The sequence below is a fragment of the Stegodyphus dumicola genome, chromosome X1, assembly GCF_044657685.1.
Source record: "Stegodyphus dumicola isolate Sdum_Otavi_A_Nest chromosome X1, ASM4465768v1".
Classification (NCBI taxonomy): Eukaryota; Metazoa; Arthropoda; class Arachnida; order Araneae; family Eresidae; genus Stegodyphus; species Stegodyphus dumicola.
In genome coordinates, this window is record NC_140780.1 from 90,087,886 (window position 1) to 90,106,550 (window position 18,665).

General features: G+C 31.5%; 1 protein-coding gene across 1 annotated transcript in view; it reads left to right on the forward strand.

The window, feature by feature from the left end:
- Nucleotides 1–17,525, forward strand: part of LOC118193352 (diacylglycerol kinase theta-like) — a 238,058-nt gene extending 220,533 nt beyond the window's left edge. Inside the window, exon 21 of the mRNA XM_035364432.2 lies at nucleotides 13,117–17,525. Coding sequence (XP_035220323.1) covers nucleotides 13,117–13,206 — 90 coding nt within the window. The 3' untranslated portion in view covers nucleotides 13,207–17,525. The remainder of the gene's footprint in view (nucleotides 1–13,116) is intronic.
- Nucleotides 17,526–18,665: the final 1,140 nt, after the last annotated feature.

Below are 18,665 nucleotides of genomic sequence, written 5' to 3' on the forward strand. Positions count from 1 at the left end.
CTGAGACCGAACTACAAGTGTTCAGTGACTTTACCGATCGGCCGCTGCTGGGCCTCTTAATTACCAGCGCCCATTTATGCATCATGCTGCTTTTTATAGACACTGTAATAGCTTGTAACATAATAAAATGTTAAAATCAGAACAAAATTAAGGTCTCTTAAATTATTCAGTTACCTATTTTATATTTAAAATTATATGAAATTTATATAATTATACAAAATTTGGCTTTTATAACTGCAGTGAGCATTGTTGCATTAATGTAATTTTGTATTAATATTTTCATAATAAAACAAAACTTATTTTATTTCAATTAAAGATTAAAAATTATTTTTTAAGCAAATTATACCATGGCTTGTGGGTCCCCAAGAACACAGTAATGGGAAATGAAGCAACCATTCAGTGTTCTTTATTATCCACAGGGGGGGTTTCGCCTCTGCCGCAGGCTCATTGTTGCCCACTTTTGGTAATCTTTCATTTACATAGTGGCAAAGAAAATATTGAACCTAGAAATATCCTCACAACTTGACAAAGCTATCAGATGAAGAAGAGGGATGCCTTCGTGGAGGACTTTTATAGAGGTATAAAATCTGAAAAGTCATCTGAGTCACTGTCGCAAGATTCCGTTTCTTCTGAATCAGAATCGCTGCTGCCAGTTTGAATTATTGATCCATCCACTATCTCTTCTAAAAGTTCGTCCTTGTCCCAATAATAATTTTCAAGTTTTTCTACGTGGTTGCAGTGCGCTTGCCATTCTTGAGAAGTGACTTCATCCAAAGCTTTTTTTGTGTTAAATTTTTCAAATTTTCCAAGCTTAAGTCCCCAGTCACATTCCTTTCCCTGATCAGTCTTTTAACTGATGACCAAACGTATTCAATTGCGTTTAGATCACAGTTGTAAGGAGGGAGACACACAACATGATGCCCATTTTCCTTTATGATGTTGTCAATTTTATATATTACTTTTTTAGGACGATTGCATTCTATTAAGCTGAACAGTTCCGCTTTTCGCATTTTGGGATCGCAGCATATCGTCTTCTTCATCAGCCAATTTACCATTGTTTGCTTTGTAGCATATTTCGTGGGTGTCGGATCTTCAATTTTTGTGTGATACGGGGCATTCATTATCCATGCATACCACACTTTGAGGTCGTAAATTTGGAAGAAGCTTTTCCAACACCCATTTTTCAAAATTTCCATAGTTCATTTGCGCATGGTAATCCCCTCTTTGAGCTGATGCTTTATATATAAGTTGGGCACCTGGAATAAATCCTGCGGAAGAGCCAGCATGGACAACAATCAGTCTATTTTTGGAACTGACATTTATCTGTGCGCCCAAAACCGTATCATGCTGCCAACATTTCTTAAAAGTTAAATTGCTGTCAATCCATGTTTCATCGATGTAAACGATGTGGCGTCCACTTGCTCTGAGTTTCCTCATTTCGCGTAAATAATTGTTCCTCCAAAATACAATGTGAGGTCTTTCGATAAGAATTTTTCTTTTGTTAACACATTTCTTCCAGCGAAAATTCATCGAACGCAAAACTTTGCACAATGAGTCTTTTTGCCACGATAAGTCTATTTTTTGCCTCAAGACAGGCAATAATTTCCGCACAGATGGCACTTTCTTTTCTTTGATGTAAAAGTCTGGTATAGTCTGCTGTATAACACATTTGTCAAAATCGTCAATTTCGGACTTATGATTAGCAGGGCTTTTACGTTTCTTTCCAGGCGTATTTAGAAGTTGATCTTCCCCCATTGTTGATACTTCGCGCTTAATTTTTTTAATTATATACTCCGATACTCCAGTAGCTTGCGATGTTCTCTTCAAAACTTGAGGAACTACTAAAGAGTTCGCCGAAGCTTCAGAAGCGTAAAATTCTGCGACATTGTACACGATTTGACGTGCCTGAGACTTTAAAGGTTGACCTTTCTTAAACTGGAAGGGCATTTTAAAAAATTAACAAAGCACTACGAAAATCAACCTAAATAGAAGCAAATTTGAACAAATACCAGTACAAAAGATATAACAACGAGAATAAAAATAGCTAATAGTAATAATATAAGGCTTAAGAAAAGATGCGTGCAGCTGGAATGAAACCAAGAAGACGAATGATAAACTCTTTTCCCTTCAGCCAACAGTCGCCAAAAACAAAATAACAATAAAGCAACCCTTGGTTCGTCCCTATTTGAAATATACTAGCCCTGTTTCTATAGCGACCGCCACCCGCCACCTCACACCGTGGTGGGAGGTGTTCTTACCGTAGACAGACAGTACTGAACTTTGTTAATTGGGATTTAAAACATACATTTAAAAAGTAGTTCATGTTTTTTGTGTGTGTGTGTGTGTGGTGAATATGAAAGATGGAGATAAGAAAATCTGTGATTTTTTATATTTATTTCATTTATTCTTAGGTTTTATGTAAAATATTCAATCTTACTTATCACTTCTAGTTTTCCTATCTTGATATCATCCATGTTATATGCTTTTTCTCCCTTTTACCTCTCTGACATTCAGTTTAACTATTAAGTAATCCTGTATCCACTATTCAGTCCAAACACTTTGACCACTGTGAGAATACTCTTACCAAGATAACAGATAGCATGTGACAATGTGGAAATATCGGATGAATATTGGACATACTGTAGCATCATTTTATTCATTTTTTGCATGTACTGGAAAGGCTGCTGTTTTAAGTGACTATGATTGAAATCAAATTATAATAGCTAGGAGGTTAGGAACAAGTATCTCCAAGCTCATGTGTTTGTGGCTTGTCAGTTAATACCTACAAAGAGTGGAAAGAGAACTGTAGAACTGATAGTAGATGTTGAAGTGTTGCCACATTGTACTTGTCCACATTTAATCAGCAAATGCAGATGTTATAACCTGATTATCATACTTAATGACAAAGGAAAGAAAATTGCAACCTCGTGTGAATGTAGATTGGAACATTCTGTTAGCTTCAACATTTTAGAATTTTTTTAATGAATCCTCTCACCTCCTTTTTTCCTCATTCAGTCAATTTGAAACCAGCTATGTAATGTAGCCCTCAAGAATTTTGTGTAGTTACTGATTTTTGCATTGTAAATGATACAGTGGATGTGTGAAAATTTTTGGAAGCAAGTTTATGTACCTGATCTGTGACTGTTTATCTACCTTATCTGTATCTGGTTGTTATTACTATCTTTGATCAAATATGCCATATTGTATAAGGCAGCTTAGCCTTAATTGTTGTTTATTGTTTCAATAGCCTGATTAAGAAAGTCCCATGTCATAGATTCTGTATTCTTTCAATTTCCTTTCCATGTATTGTCGAAGTAAAAGCAGCAACATGAAAAGTTACAACCTGATGTTGGGAGCCTCTTAAAAAGTGGGAATTTAAACCAATGCCTTAAGGAAATACATTGAAATCAGACTGTTGTTCGATTTGTCACAAAACAGTCTAAAAATAGCTGCTTTTCTTAAGCCATTGTGATCTATAATGAAATTTAAATAAGCATAAATGAGAGAATGGTGGCAGAATTCCATAATTTTAGATAATTTATGCAATTAAAGTCATTCTAATGCATGGGAGGGGAATGGAAAGTAAAAGCATTTACCGAATTTATAACTAGTGCTCATACCACTTTTTGGTTAGCAGTAAATGATGAAGCTAAATGTAGAAAGAAATTAGTTTGTTTACTGTGCGTGTATATTAAAGCAACTGTACAAGTTATTTTATTTTTTTGTTATGGATAGATAAATGCTTTGAAGAACTTTACTTCCATCTTTACTGCTAAAGAAATTTTAGATACAAATTAGAAGTCAGATATTGAAACAATGAAACTTCTCAGATATTTGTAAATCCATAATTTCCATAAAAGTTTTGAAAATTTAAAAGGAGCGTAACCAATGGTGTATGTAGAATAAAAATTTAATTCAAAAAGTCTAATTTTTCCAACTTGCATTTATTTTTTATATCAAGCTGTATTTTATTTCAACGGAAATTTAATGCATAAACATCAACTGCAACCTCTTTAGGAAAATGCCTAGTTGTTTGTCATCTTCTAACTGTGCATATTTTGCACTCATAGGCTAACATAGTTAATATATTTTAATAATTACATATCCAATCAACCAGTATTTCAATCATAGTATCTAGTGAGATAGTATTTCAATAATACTATCTACTCCATATTCACCAGCTAAAATACAAACTGATATTTTTTTCATGCTTACTTGCCTCATCTGCCAGTTTAAATGTGCACAGTTTGCTTTAATTATATTGTCTAAAAAAAGATGTGAAAAGTCCGCATTTGCCATTTATTAATAAAAAATATCTGTAGTGTATATGTGTGTGTATATACATGTAATAATAAAATTCCATAGTCAAAAATACACTTAAAATTCTATGTTCTTTTCATTTTTAATGGCGACGGTCTCTTATTTGAAAGTACGTGGAATTAAATCCACATCCCCGTAGTCAAGTTGTTTTTCCCGCCTTCTCTACACGTACAGTTATATAATTCTTTTTATTTACTTCAGGTATCTGATTTTGTAACTGCTATTTCTCCTGAATAATAATAAATGGATCCTGTTTTTTTTTTTTTTTTTTAAATATATATATATAAAAACTATTGTAAGAATATTTTGAGAAAAGTGCACATTTTTTGTTCTCAAGAAAATTTTAAAGTTTCAGTTAAAATGTTGACAAATCAGGAACTCGTTAATCTTGACAATTCACTGAACGTGAATCGTCCTTGTGAATGTGTCCTTGTGATGTACCAGCTTCATAGAATAATAGACTTAAATAAAAATTTTGTATTCTCGAATTTTATGATTATCACTACACATTTCAGGATAATCTTACTTAGAATACTATTAATTAGAATAAGACTTGAAATTTAAATAAACTGGTAATTACTTTAACATAATATATTTAAACCAAACTATTGTCGTAGCAACTTAGTTCACACACTGAGAAAAAATAATTTCTTAAAATCTGTTCTTACTTGGCTGTTGAGTACACTATTTAATCCTGCTCGTTTGTGTGCTGTTAAAAAAAAACACAGCATAAATGATTGAAATTCTTCAGCTTCTTTCCAGCAGACAATATCCAAATCATGCGGTTCTAACTATGAGACGTGCTCAAAATGCAACAACAAAGCTGTATCACAATTCGCAATTCTTCAATTGCAAAAAAAAGCACAGCATAAATGATTGAAATTCTTCAGCTTCTTTCCAGCAGACGATATACAAATCATGCTTTTCTAACTATGAGACGCGCTCAAAATGTGAAGACAAAGCTGTATCACAATTTTTCAGTTGTAAAAAATAGACACAACTTGCACTTAAAAAGTTCTTTCTCTTCCATTGGAATTAGTTTTAGTTTCCTCTTTGGGTACACCAATCCTGCCGACTCCTTTTGTAGCCTCTGGAAAGGCAGAGCTTCCAAGAAATGACGTCAGCCATTCCAGTTCGCTTTAAAATCTCCAGAACATTCTATAACTGTACATGTAGAAAAGGCGGGAAAAACAACTAGATTACGGGGCTGTGGATTTAATTCCACGTACTTTCAAATAAGAGACCGTCGCCATTAAAAATGAAAAGAACATACAGTTATAATTTTAAGTGTATTCTTGACTATGGAATTTTATTATTACATACATATATGCATGTATAGACAGAGAGGATTAAGTTTAAAACTAAAGATGCAAGAAATATATCAGCAAGTAGAAAAAAATTTTTTTTACTCATAATGTCATTAAAAACTTCTTGAGTTAAATATAAAGGCAATGATGGTGTCAAAATGTTATTTTGAATGCATTTCCATATAAAGTGTTAATATTGGTAAAATATATAACCATTGTTAGCATACAAGCAAAGTTGGTAAAATCAGTTTTTGCTTCTAAGACTAAGGAAACTACGTATGTATTATAAGTTTGTGCTCTGTATTTCTATGCACTATCAGAAGAATCACAAAAATGTACTTTCATCGGGAAGTCGATAACAATAAATTCTACTTTCAGTGTTCCTAATTCTGTTGATTGTTTTTTATTTGGAAAACTGTGAAGAGATTTTAGAGTGAACTGCCACCTCTGCCTAAATACACAGATTGGAAATAATTATGTATTAGAGCACTAATGTAGAAACATTAAGGAACATGAAGGAAAATTATATAATTTTTATATATCAAAAACGTTTAAAATAATATTTATGAAATAAGCATTTCAAAACATTTAAGAATATTTTTTGCTTATAAATAAAACTGCAGACTTATGTACTAAAAATTGATAAGTCAACTGCCGGCATAATTCGTGCTGGAAACGTGCATTGCGTTGAGATAAAAATGGTGCAATCTTCACTTCTTTCTTTTTGTGAAAATGGTTTTTAGTTTCCTGTTTGAGGTATGAGATTTTATCAGTTTGGAATGATTTTAAACTTAGAATGGTAGTGCTGTCTGAGGCAGTAATAATGGTAGCTATGTGTAAGTAAGGCACAATGAACACACTAAATATGTTGTTCTAATGCATAGTTTCCTTTCTAGGGCTGACCAGTAACCAAATAATAAAACCAATGAATCCTGGAGATAGTTTGACCCAGTTTCAAAGCTGGGCAAACAGGCTATTGGGGAGTTTTCATGATTTTCCTAGTATGTAACATGAATATGTGTCAGTTTTTAAGAACATCCTTTATAAAGGCAACCCTTCTCTTAGGGAGATTTCCCTGTAATGCTAAATTTTAAATAATTTACGTCTAGCATGTTGCTGTTGTCTATGATGAAACCTATTCAAAATCCAGCATGTTACTCTATGGTTAAGAATGTCATTTAGTATGTGTTAATGCTCTCTCTCTATATTTTTTTATTCTGCTAAGGTGTAATTAAATTTCTGATTGTAAGTTATAAAAAATTCTGGTAAAGTTTTGTGACAGTTCAGAAGTTTTAGTTGAAATTAATTTCTAAGTTGCTACCTTCTGGTAATAAAACCAAATAATTATGTTACAGTTTACTTCTGACACCAGTTGTTAACATTATTTTCTTCCTTCACGTTCGTACGGGGTTCGTATGGATTTGGAGTGAATAACGAGGACACTTGATGAAGTATCGAAACACGCTTTATTTATTAATATTAATCAGGACAGCTCCAAAACAGTTTTACATTCATCGAAGCTCTACAATAAACACGCTGGAACAATCCGCGACAGCCTTCACACTGTCAGGCAATAACGATGGAGACAGCTTTGCTGCAAAGCACCAGGGTACAGCTCCTGACTCTGCTCGGTCATTCTCAGAACTCCACGTACTCTCGAGACTCTCTGCGCTACAACTCGCAATGCACTCGACGACACACAGAGCACAGCTCCCAACTCTTCAGTTCAGTCGTTCCCGGAGCTCAACACGCTCTCTCGACGATGCACTAACTGTTATAAACCATGGAATCTCAGTGCGCTCGACGACCCACTTGCCACTCGCTGCCCGGCTGTCAACTTGATTGACTCGCTAGACGAGACACTAACTCAATGAGAGACACACTGGCTCACACTGTAGACGAGGCACACACTGACTGCGGACCAGCAGGGCTTATATAGCTTTCAGCTTGTGTTCGAGACCATTCTGGGCTAAATCGGTAAGAATTCATTCCAGAAGGTTCTCCATCCATCCATGGTATATAGCCAATTTTATCGTGAAATGTGGCAACCCTGCCATCTCTTGCCATTTTATGGCAACCCTAAAACTGCTTTGCGGGGAACCTATCTCACTGCGCCTGGACATCTTGTAACAATATCATAATCAGAAAGTGAATGAAAGGTTTTTAGATAATTCACTTTCAGAAGTGAACTGAATAATAGCATAAATATAATCTACGGATTGACCCCAAAAAAAGCAATAACAGTCTCGGATGTGAGGCTGTTATAATTCTGCATAATAAATGCCTGTTTTCTAGGTCATTTTCTGAGCCTTATTTGCTGTGCTTTTGATGTTAACATTAAATATGATTTAAGTTTTCTGATATCCTGAGTCATTAATCTGCTATTTCTCATAATTTCAGTTGTTAAATTTAAGGGCAAGTCTTGGAGATAGCTTGAAATAAAGTAACAGCTCTCCTTACCAATAAAATATGACCAAAGTATTCATAGTGGCGATCAGTAGTGATTTGTAGATATTCTCATGTAATTCTATGGCACAGGCTCAAGAACTACTAATTTATCAAAACTGACTCTCATAATGAAAAATTTTGCTTTTCTGCAGGGTTTCCAGGTGGAAGAATGAAACCTAATTGGGGATCAGGATATGTATATCTTCTACAATTTAATAACTTCCTTTATACCTATACATGTATACAGTGCCTGCTGCTTATTAAAATCACATGTTAATAAACTCAGTCACTTATTATGACCATATTTTCAAGAACTAAAATAAGTACATATTAATCAATAGAAAAGTCACTGTTTTTTAAACTCATCTCCGCCACTTATAAAACTCAGATTGGCAGCATATGGATTCTTAGTGCCAAAATGTGTACATAGCAAAGCTTTTCCTAGCTCATCCATTTAACAAATTGTCGACTGTGAAATGCAGTGCTTTCATAAAACCTCTTTGATCGAAATTTTCCTATTCCCCAGTAGATACAGTTTTTAGAGTTTATTGTCTGCACTAAACTTTGGAGTGGCAGAATTGCCTTATCTCAATATAAACAATCCTAGAGGCATTGTAAATGGATAGTGTTCCTTCTCAAATAATAGCTGATAGGAGGTGGAAGTGCGACTTCTGTGTCTCATCTTTAAGGTTTCCGTATTCAGAATCTTGCTTTTGAGAGAGACAAATATCGGGTTTTAACGAAAGTTTTCTGCTACCACAAATAATGTTTGTGCAAACAGTTTGCGTTGCCGTGTTTAATCATATTTTGTCAAACGATTTTTTGCATTTGATAGAAGCACTTGCTGTAGAACAGTGTTGTTCAATTTGTCAGGGATAAATAGAAAGGGCTAGCTCATTTCTTTGTTCGACTCCTCGCCGACGCGAGCCTAATGGGGGAAATTAACAGGCAGTAATCTGACGTCACTGTGATGCCACCTGTTCTGATTTCCCGCGTTTAAAACTAGTTTCATTCAGCTGCGAGACGATTTTCTAGAGGTTACATATCCCAAATTAATTTTAATCATATATATATATCTGTTTTCTAATAATGTATATATTTAAAATAATTTATATAAATGTAATTTTAGTCAGTTTTTATTTTAAATTCTATATTGTAAAGTACCATTTACATAATATGGCTCTTTGCGCTGTAGTAACTTGCCGTAGCACTTACAGAAGTACGAAAGGATGAGATATTTTATTTCATGGGACCAAAGGATCCAAATGAGGTTTTGCTTTTGACGAAAGAATGGATACACAAATGTCAAAGACAAGATTCTATTAATGCGAAGAGCGGAAAAATCTGCAGCGAACATTTTCTATGCATTGTTTATGAAGATGATATGAAAAATCGCTTGTTTGGCTAGCCACAAAAAGAAACTGTTGAAATGGAATGCTGTGCCGAAAGTAAATTATGATGACAATAATAAATCGAAATTGATGATGACAATAGTAAATCAAATTTTAATGATTTTGAAATAAAACTCACAAATGAAAATATAGATATTCCTGAATGCCCTAAGTTTAAGGATAAACAAGAATGCATTGATAATTTGAAGAACAAAATAATATCCTTAGAAAATTGTGTTAAAGTATTGAAAAATAGAGAAAAGAAAAATTTTAGAATGTTTGTTCAGCGGCAAAGAAGGTGGACGACATCTAGACAGAAATTGGTATCAGAAATTAAAATCTCAAATAGCGAAATTTTTTTTGTGGGGGGGAAGCACAAATCGGAGAATTTGAAAAAAATGTCTAAAGCCTATTTTTATAAAAACGCAGATTAATGTATTACTGAAAAAGAAGGAAAAAATCAGGCGGACTAGTGAAGATGTTTCACGTTGCATTGTCATAAGAGCCTCTGTCATCTTAAAGCTATGATTTTTGGAAAGAAAAAAAACTGGAATATCTTTACCTAGTATTAGCAAATTAAAGAAATGGTGCGCTAAATTTTAGTGTATTCCAAGAATTCAAAGTGATGTTCTTACTCTAAAGAAGGAAAGAGGCGAATATTTGTATTCTGTAGAAAAAATATGCGTTCTCAGTTTCGACGAAACGCATAGAGATTGAAAACTCTGCTATCACTCTAAACTGGACCAAGTTCTCGGTTCTTTTCAAAATGTGCAGTTTGTTTTAATCAGATGTCTCATTTCGCACTCTGCCTCAAATTACTGAGAAACCACATTTTAGATAAAGGATTTGTTTTAGAAGATGGAACTGTTTTAAATTTTGTTATTATTAAAGAGGTTTTAAATAGAGATTGAGAAGAAATCACATTATGTCACAAACTAAAACCGAATTATTTAATGGTCAAGGAAAACGAGAGACAAAAAGTCGCTCCAGAGAAAACATTATTTTCAGAAAGTACCGCAAAAGGTATACTCCACCCCACAGGAAATCAAAAAGCATCTGACTTCTATGAGTTAATCGATAATATCTTCGGTATTATGAATAGTACCAACAAGAATAACAAGTATTTAACAAACTAATTTTGTTAAGTACTTGTTAAAGTTATTGTATCCTTTGTAACTAATTATTGATTAGATTTTGTGCTAAATTAGCATTCTAGATAAAATATAATAGTATAAAACATTAAAGTAATTGGCATAAAAAGACTTGCTTCCTTTACTTACACTTTTGAAAAATTAAATAACTGTATTGGGTACTCTGAGTAAAGCTAATTTGTCAAAATTAAGGTAACAATCTTACATACATTTATTTAATTGTAATATAGATATAAGTATAAATTACAAAATTATTTAAAAAAATTATATTGAACCGGAAGAGAATTATAACAATGTAAAATTTACAATTAGGCAAAAAATCAGACGTAGGTTAGCAGAAATGTTGCCATATATGTCATATATGTTTAAAACTATGTCAATGTAAAGTTGTTTTTTTAGTAACTTTAAATAGCTGCTATTATAGTTATCTTAGAAGCAGTATAAAAATTCTCTCAGTTCACATGCAGATAAAGAAATGATTAGAAATAAATGTTCATTAAATAAAAAACCTGCAAATAAAAATTGAAAAAAAAAAACCCACGGAACTTTATGTTAAAAAGAGTAGCACATTTTATCTATTATTTTAAAATTTAGTAAGTAATATTAAATTTTTTACTGGTTCAGTCTAAAATGCATAAAGCAGTAACATTGTCTCTTCCAAATTATAGCTATCTTTCACACACAGCTCATTTCAAACGCTGGTTCAAAATCGCTAATTTTCAAGCTGTGAATTGCATCTGCGCGCTCAGTGTCATCATGACTACGTCATCACTTCTCACTTTCTGCTTCAGAGGGAACACCTCTATGAGCTAGCCCTTCTCTTCTAAGTCCTGGCAATTTGTAAAAAATATCATTAAGTACAAGGAGTCTGAAATAGAACTTATCTTGCTACCAGATTAGAAACATCATTCACTGTTATGTTCTTAATTATCTGTTCAATAATTATTGTTTTTGAAGAAAATTTTTTGAAATAATCTCTTAAACAAGGTTGCCACGCTACCTGGGAAACCGGAAAAAATCAGGGAATTTAAATATTTTAATCAAAATCTGGAGAATGTCATATGGTGATCCCCAAAAAAGCAAGTTTTGTGCCAACGTTGGAAGCGATCACTTTATTGGCGAATTATGTATCGGATGAGTGTCATTCGGGCTGCTGGCGTAGAGCCAATTTTCGCAGCTCCAATCAGATTGTCATTTAGAAAGGCATGTTTGGTTTCCAGTAACCTCGAGAATCCTAAGACTCGCATGTGCAGTGCAGGTTGAACTAAAGAAAATACCTTCCCATTCTCGTATATAACAAAATCAGTTTAATCTTAATATACGGTACTATGGAGGCTAGAATAGCCCTCATGTACTCTGTTCTAATGTAGAACATCTATGTGAAAAAAGGTAGGTTATCAGAAAAAAGGTATGTAAATCAGTTTGCTATAGTGCCACTAGAAAGCGGAGGGGAAAACTCGCCAAGGGATTTGGCGACGCAGCCTCATGGCAAGAATTTCCCCCTTCATAGTGTGTACAGGAAATTGTGGAGCATGTGTTAAGAAGAAATGTTGACTTTCATGATAATTTATACTCGGATTTTCGTACTTTTTTTTGCTCAAAATAACTAAAGTATCAATTAATTTACTCGCGTGGAAAAATATTTTCTTTTCCTTTAAAGTTCAACGAAATTTAAAATGCTATTCGTTTTATGTACTCTTGATAAACTTAACCTTCAAACTTCGCAATCTTCGCCGACAGATATTTCGTGCATACGCAGCTGTTTCTTTCTATGTTGGGATAAAGCCATTCCTGTTGCAGAGAAGTTTTTTTATTTTAACAATACATATTTTTTATTCTAACCTCCATGTATGGTACACACGGGATTTGGGGACATTATGATGAGCAGTAACAACAGTTACCTTTTTTATACACATTTTTGAAGGATAAACCTTTATTAGTGATCATTATAATTAATTTACAATATTTTAAATATAAAGTAATATAAGTACAAAGTAATACTTTCTGCAAATACCCAATCTGTCTGGGAAAGAATACCTCTTAATTTGCATATTCAAAACTGAGACACTCATCTCCAGAGCTAAATGAAGAGTCACTTGAAACGTCTTCTAAATCAGCATATGAGTCCTCATACTACAAATTGTCTTCTGTACCATCCAGTGCATTACTAATGCCACACTTCTTAAGGAATTTAACCACTGTCTCAGTTTTCACAGCATCTCGCGAAACTTTGACCCATTCACAAACTACATATAAGCCACAGTATCGGCTAACCCCATTTTTCAGATATATTTTCAAAGGAAGAAAGTGTGTCTTATACACTGGCAAATGCTGTAATTACTATTTTTAGGACAAAAAAGGGAAATAATCAGATTAAAATAGTAAGCTAATGTAAATTAAAGTTTGAATTTCATTTTGCATATTTTATATGCTGTATTGATATATATAAACTTGCTATATCCATTGTTCTCATATGCCTATCCAATTTCATGTTTGTAGGCAACAATGTTACGGAAGAGTAAAATGAAAAGAAGAAACACAGAACCTGTATTAGCATCTACAACGGATAAAGCGACTCCTGATGAGTGACATTTTACTGGAAACTTTTTCTAATATCTGTTCAAAGTATAGAGATCCCTATATAGCATTCATTCCTGCAATATTTTGATTGCAGATTATTGCATAAATTTTTATTTAAAGATACATTGATATACAGAAGATGAACGGTTAAAGCAGTTAAAGTATACCATGCTAGTCGTACCTCATTGTCAAATGTGAAGTTTACAGTTTTGATCTCGTTTATTGTCTTATTTATTTATTTAGTTGTTAATTATAATTATCAACTTGAGTGTAAGTTCTTTATATATGACCTCCTCCACCTTTTTTGTTATAGTTTTTATACATTTTCACATGCGTTGAATCTTTTTTTAAAAATTTGTTTGGTAATTTGCAACTGTTTGCTGCTCATAACTGTAATTTTTTTGGGAGTGCATTGTTATATTAGATAAAGTAGATCATTATTGGATTCATAACCATATACACACCTAAATATATATAAATTGTAATTAAAACTGTTTATTGTAAATTATCAATTTTTACTGTATATTATGAATTTATACAGGTTAAGTTATAATATGCCAAACAATTTCACTAGTCAACTGCCATGTTATATTATATTGGCAGTATATTTCTCATTTTGTAAAGAACAGATGTAAATTTGCAAATTTTTTGTCTTTGTTGTGTGTAAACAATTTATATAGTTGTTTAAGTCTATTTAACTCTATTTATAAACATGTGAACCTCAGTATTGCCATGAAGTGTTAGTGTTATATTATTAAAGAGCTACTAAAAATTATGAACTTTACCTATCCTTAGATGTTTAAAATGTAGATAGCTTAGGTCAGAAACTTGTTAATATCTTTGTTTTATAGCATTTCTATCAGGTTAATGTTACTTTTTAATAATTCATTTCACATTTTGTTACATTAGTTTTGTTGGTTACATATTTTAATGTAAGTAGTATTTTGAAATGTGTGTATCTGAAATAGTTTTTTGTGATTATTTTATTAAATTTGTGTTGTTTATCATAAAATACTCTTATGCAGTTTTTGTTTTTCAAATGCTTTTAGAGGAAATCAAGCTTTATTTCTATTTAAAGAAATTCATAAGATAGTACTAGGGGTTTTATGGCTGTTGTATATTATGAGGTCAATTAATACAAAAATACAGCCATGATTATTAAAGTCTATTCCGCCCTAACATTTCCCTTGCATGAGAGCACAAATGCATATTTTTTTTTTTTCCTTTAAGGAAGGTACACCATACGAGCATCATAGCAGAAGGTACAGCGTACGAGCATCATAGCTAAATTGTCACATTACTTTTGTATGCCCATGCTGCATTGTCTTCCTTCTAGCCCTATATCTACATATGTATTTGGAACTGTTGTTACATGATTTTCCTTTTCTTTGGATTAATAAGAATCTCAAGTCTAAAATGTATTTAAAAAATCTTCGTTGCTTCTGAATTATTTTTAATCTTAAGCAACTACCATATGTCTCTATTTAGTGCTTTTCTTATCGCTTTGCTTTAACGTTTGTAAATAGGCATTTTTTGTTTTTTTATCTTTGAACCTTTGTGTTTATTTTGTTTGGGCTGAAGAAAAGTTTTTATAAATAATTTATTTCAGTTTTTATGTGAATGTTAAAATAAGAAATGCAAGTGATAATGTAAGTATATTTCCATCTGTTTATTGAAAATATGAAAAGGTTGTAAGATAAATGATAGAATAGGGAACTATCAGTTATGTAAGTTTTTGGCTATGCGACTTGAATAACTTAAAAGGGGGAGGGTAATAAAAATTTTTTGGAAATGTAGAAAAGAGTGTTTGCTAATCTTCTGCAAATAATGAAGACATGGCATTTCAAGTCTTCTCTTCCATGAAATTAGCCTTTTCTGTAGAATGTGAGAATTCTTTCTTCTATATCTATAAATATAAACCATTTCTTCCCTTGCTGTATTGTCTTAGACAATAGAATTTATTGTAATCTTGAGATTTTCAAGAATGCACTATTTTCTGTAAGTGCATTATTACTAAATATTTTGTATATTAACTTTTGTGGAATTTATTTTTTCCCTGATCGCTTTATTAATAAAAATTTTATTTCACTTATCTTTACTATTTGATTGATTATTGATATTAACTAAATTGTATCTGATAAGAAATATGAACTTAGTATGAATAGTCAGCTGAATGAATTCACTTTGAATTAACTTATAGATTCTGTCTCCTGTTTAGATGTGTATGTATCTTGGTGTATGTCGTACATTTGCATGCATACATGTATGTATGTACATACACGCTGATTATATGTGCACGTTATATACGTATGTGTGTGTATATATGTATATTTTCCGTTTGAGTCTGTACCATTTTCTTGACTCTTATTGACTTAAAACATTTTTATCTGTATAATCAGTAAAAATTATACAGATAAAAATTCTAAGAGCTGTTATTTCCTCATTCTTAAAATATATATTTTTTTAACAGAGCAAATTTAGTAAATTAATTTATTGAGAAAAGGTGTGACTCAGTTAACATGTGTGAACAATAAAAAAATCCTGTTATTTATACCATGTAAATATACAAGATCGATTATTATTATGTTATTAATCTGTTTGTTTTGAAATTGAATTGCTATATTTTTGGTCATAATATACAGACTGTTGGATATGAAGTGTAGACTTGTGTTAAAGTAAATGAAAATGTGTAATTTTTAGTTGTCCAAGACAATGCATAGCCCAGCATTACTGCAACATCTGCCAAATATATTCTGATGTGTATCACTAGTCATATTCCTCCCATCTCCAAAGAGGTCACATAATTTATTGAAAAATATATTTGTTGTGAGTCTGTAATATTGTTTTACTTTATTTAAAAGATGTGGAAGGGAAGGGATTTTGTTGTTTCTCAAGGAGACTATACATTGCATACAATCTAGTTTTAAAATATCTAGTCCATAGTTAAGTGTTTTAAAACTAGTTTGAAAGATATGTCTCCTTGATTGTTAAAGCTTGTACATTAAATATACAAAATACTGAAAACATATTTATATATCCTTCTAGTCTAAAAAATAAAATTTCTATATTTTTTTCCTGTGTATAGTTTATGACAAGCTTTTAAATTGTCTATTTATGCACAGAATTCTATGTGAAAGTAAATACTGTAAACGTGTAATGCAACAATAAATCACAAATCTTAATTTATGTTAAGACCCCCCTCCCAAAAAAAATTATAATTCAGTAATGGTTATAAAGTCTTGATGTATATGAAATCAATATCTTGTATGAAATGTATGTTTAGAATATTTTGGGTAATTTCAAATTTACTGGAATTCAGTTGGTCTGAAACTTTATGTATAACATCCTTTATATAAAAAAAAGAAATTATTTTCATTATATGTCTCTTTCTTGCTGCTTTGCCTGAAGCACTTTTTACAGGTAGAGATATTGTTTTTGTAAATGGGTAAAATTTAAAAATATGTTAGAGATCGCAGTGGTTTGCATAAATGTTAAGTAATAGTCTTGACTTGAACTGGTTTTACTCTGTATAGTTTTACCTGGTGCATACTGTTTGTTTTCTAGGTATAAAAGTATTCTCAGATTCATATAAATTACTATTTCAAATTTTTTCAGCTGTTGCTCTAAAAATTACTGTTAATAATCATTAGTTATTATATGAAAGTATTTCAAATGCATTTTTTACATTTAAAGCTTGCTTTAATGTTTATTTCTCGTTGAGTGAAATTTTCTGAATATAAAAAATATGTATGATAAAACCTTCATGATCACATACTTCAGAATGTTACCTCCTTATATAAATGCTAGGTACAGTATTTCTGTCATCTATTTTTTCAGTTTGGTGAAATGAGAAACTGAACAGTATTCATCTTTTACGTGGTTACTTATTCAAATTAACTGTCACGTTTTTCAATTGAAGTGACCTGAAATATTCTGTTCTCCCAACAGAAATATATTGAAGTAGTTTTTCATTTTTGCTGTAAATGTTGTATGTATTATATTAATTTTATTAATTAATATATTTATGTAATATATTAATTTTTAAAAATTATCATATGCAGTTTAAAATGAAGTAAAATCTTTCTTTTATTATTGTAATCCAAATTGTGTATATAAGTGCATTTTTTAAACTATGCTTTAAAGTTTGAGACGTTTGATATTTTTTTAATATGATCTGTTTGAAATTATGCAAAATCACTGCCACCCCTTTCATATTGTGTTGCAGTTTCTGTAATAACAAACATTTCACTATCTGATGAGTTATGACTTTTTAACCCTTATAAATACATTTTTTACTGAAACCTGAGCAATAAAAAAAAAAATTCTTTTCTATGTTGTCTCAGTTTCACATCTAATACATATATGTGTTCAGCGAAGAAATTTCATTTGCACAAAACATCCAAATCTGTAAAGGTGTTATTTTTTAGATATTTATTCATAATCTTAATTTTTATACCTGCTGCTGAATTAATAAGCATTTTATTCTTATAGCTTTCATTGTTTGTACTATTGTGTATGGCATGCATATGCATGCTACTAAATGACTCAAAATATGAAAAAAATTATTTTTATTGAAAACTATAGTGCTGATTTTTTCCATGAATTATGATTTTAGAAATTGCACTGATGTTAAATGACTTCTTTTTGTTTTTTCAAACAAAATTTTTCATAGTTAATACATAAGTCAATGTATCTTGAAGAAAAATATTTCATTTACTGCCTTCATATCATGGTATATTTTGAAAGGCCTGTTAGAATTGTAAATTTGGAAGAATGATGCAAACACATGTTAAGGAAAAGATTTAGTGGCTCAACATGAGGTTAATGAATAAATTTGAAACATAATTTTTTAACTTCAAATTCACACAAGTGTTCAAATTTTCACAGAAAACCTCTTCCTCTAATTCTAGATAATCAAATCTACCTATTCTGAACAACATCATAACGTTTGTTTAATGTTTTGAATACCATATTCCTTCAGAAAAATGTGCTTTGGTTGAGCCCAGCGGCGATTGTGCACAAAATTAAACTTGGATAGTTTTTTTATTTTCCAAGCTGAAGTAATATATATTGATTTCTTTTATTTGATTCTAGCTTCATTTGTTTGGAAGAGCTATCAGAACCAAGCTATCTTAGAACATCCTGTGTAAAAATTTCTTATAAGGAAATTTTTCATGTATTTTGCCATTTTGAAGGAGTTTGATTTGATTGCAGTATTTTCGTGGTTTTATATTCATTATATATAGTCTGACAACTTCTGTTACCAAGTTTAGAAATTTTTGAGGAAATTGTGCAATTTTTTTAAATATGTCTGTCTATTCCTAATTTTAAGTTCTTTGAAAATGTGAGTTAATTGTACAAGTATTTTGTTCTAAAATAATCTTGACTGTTGCATCTGCATAATTTTCGAAGGCAGTAAAATGTGATAAATATCAGTTTTAAAACAATAATGAAGATACTGACATTTG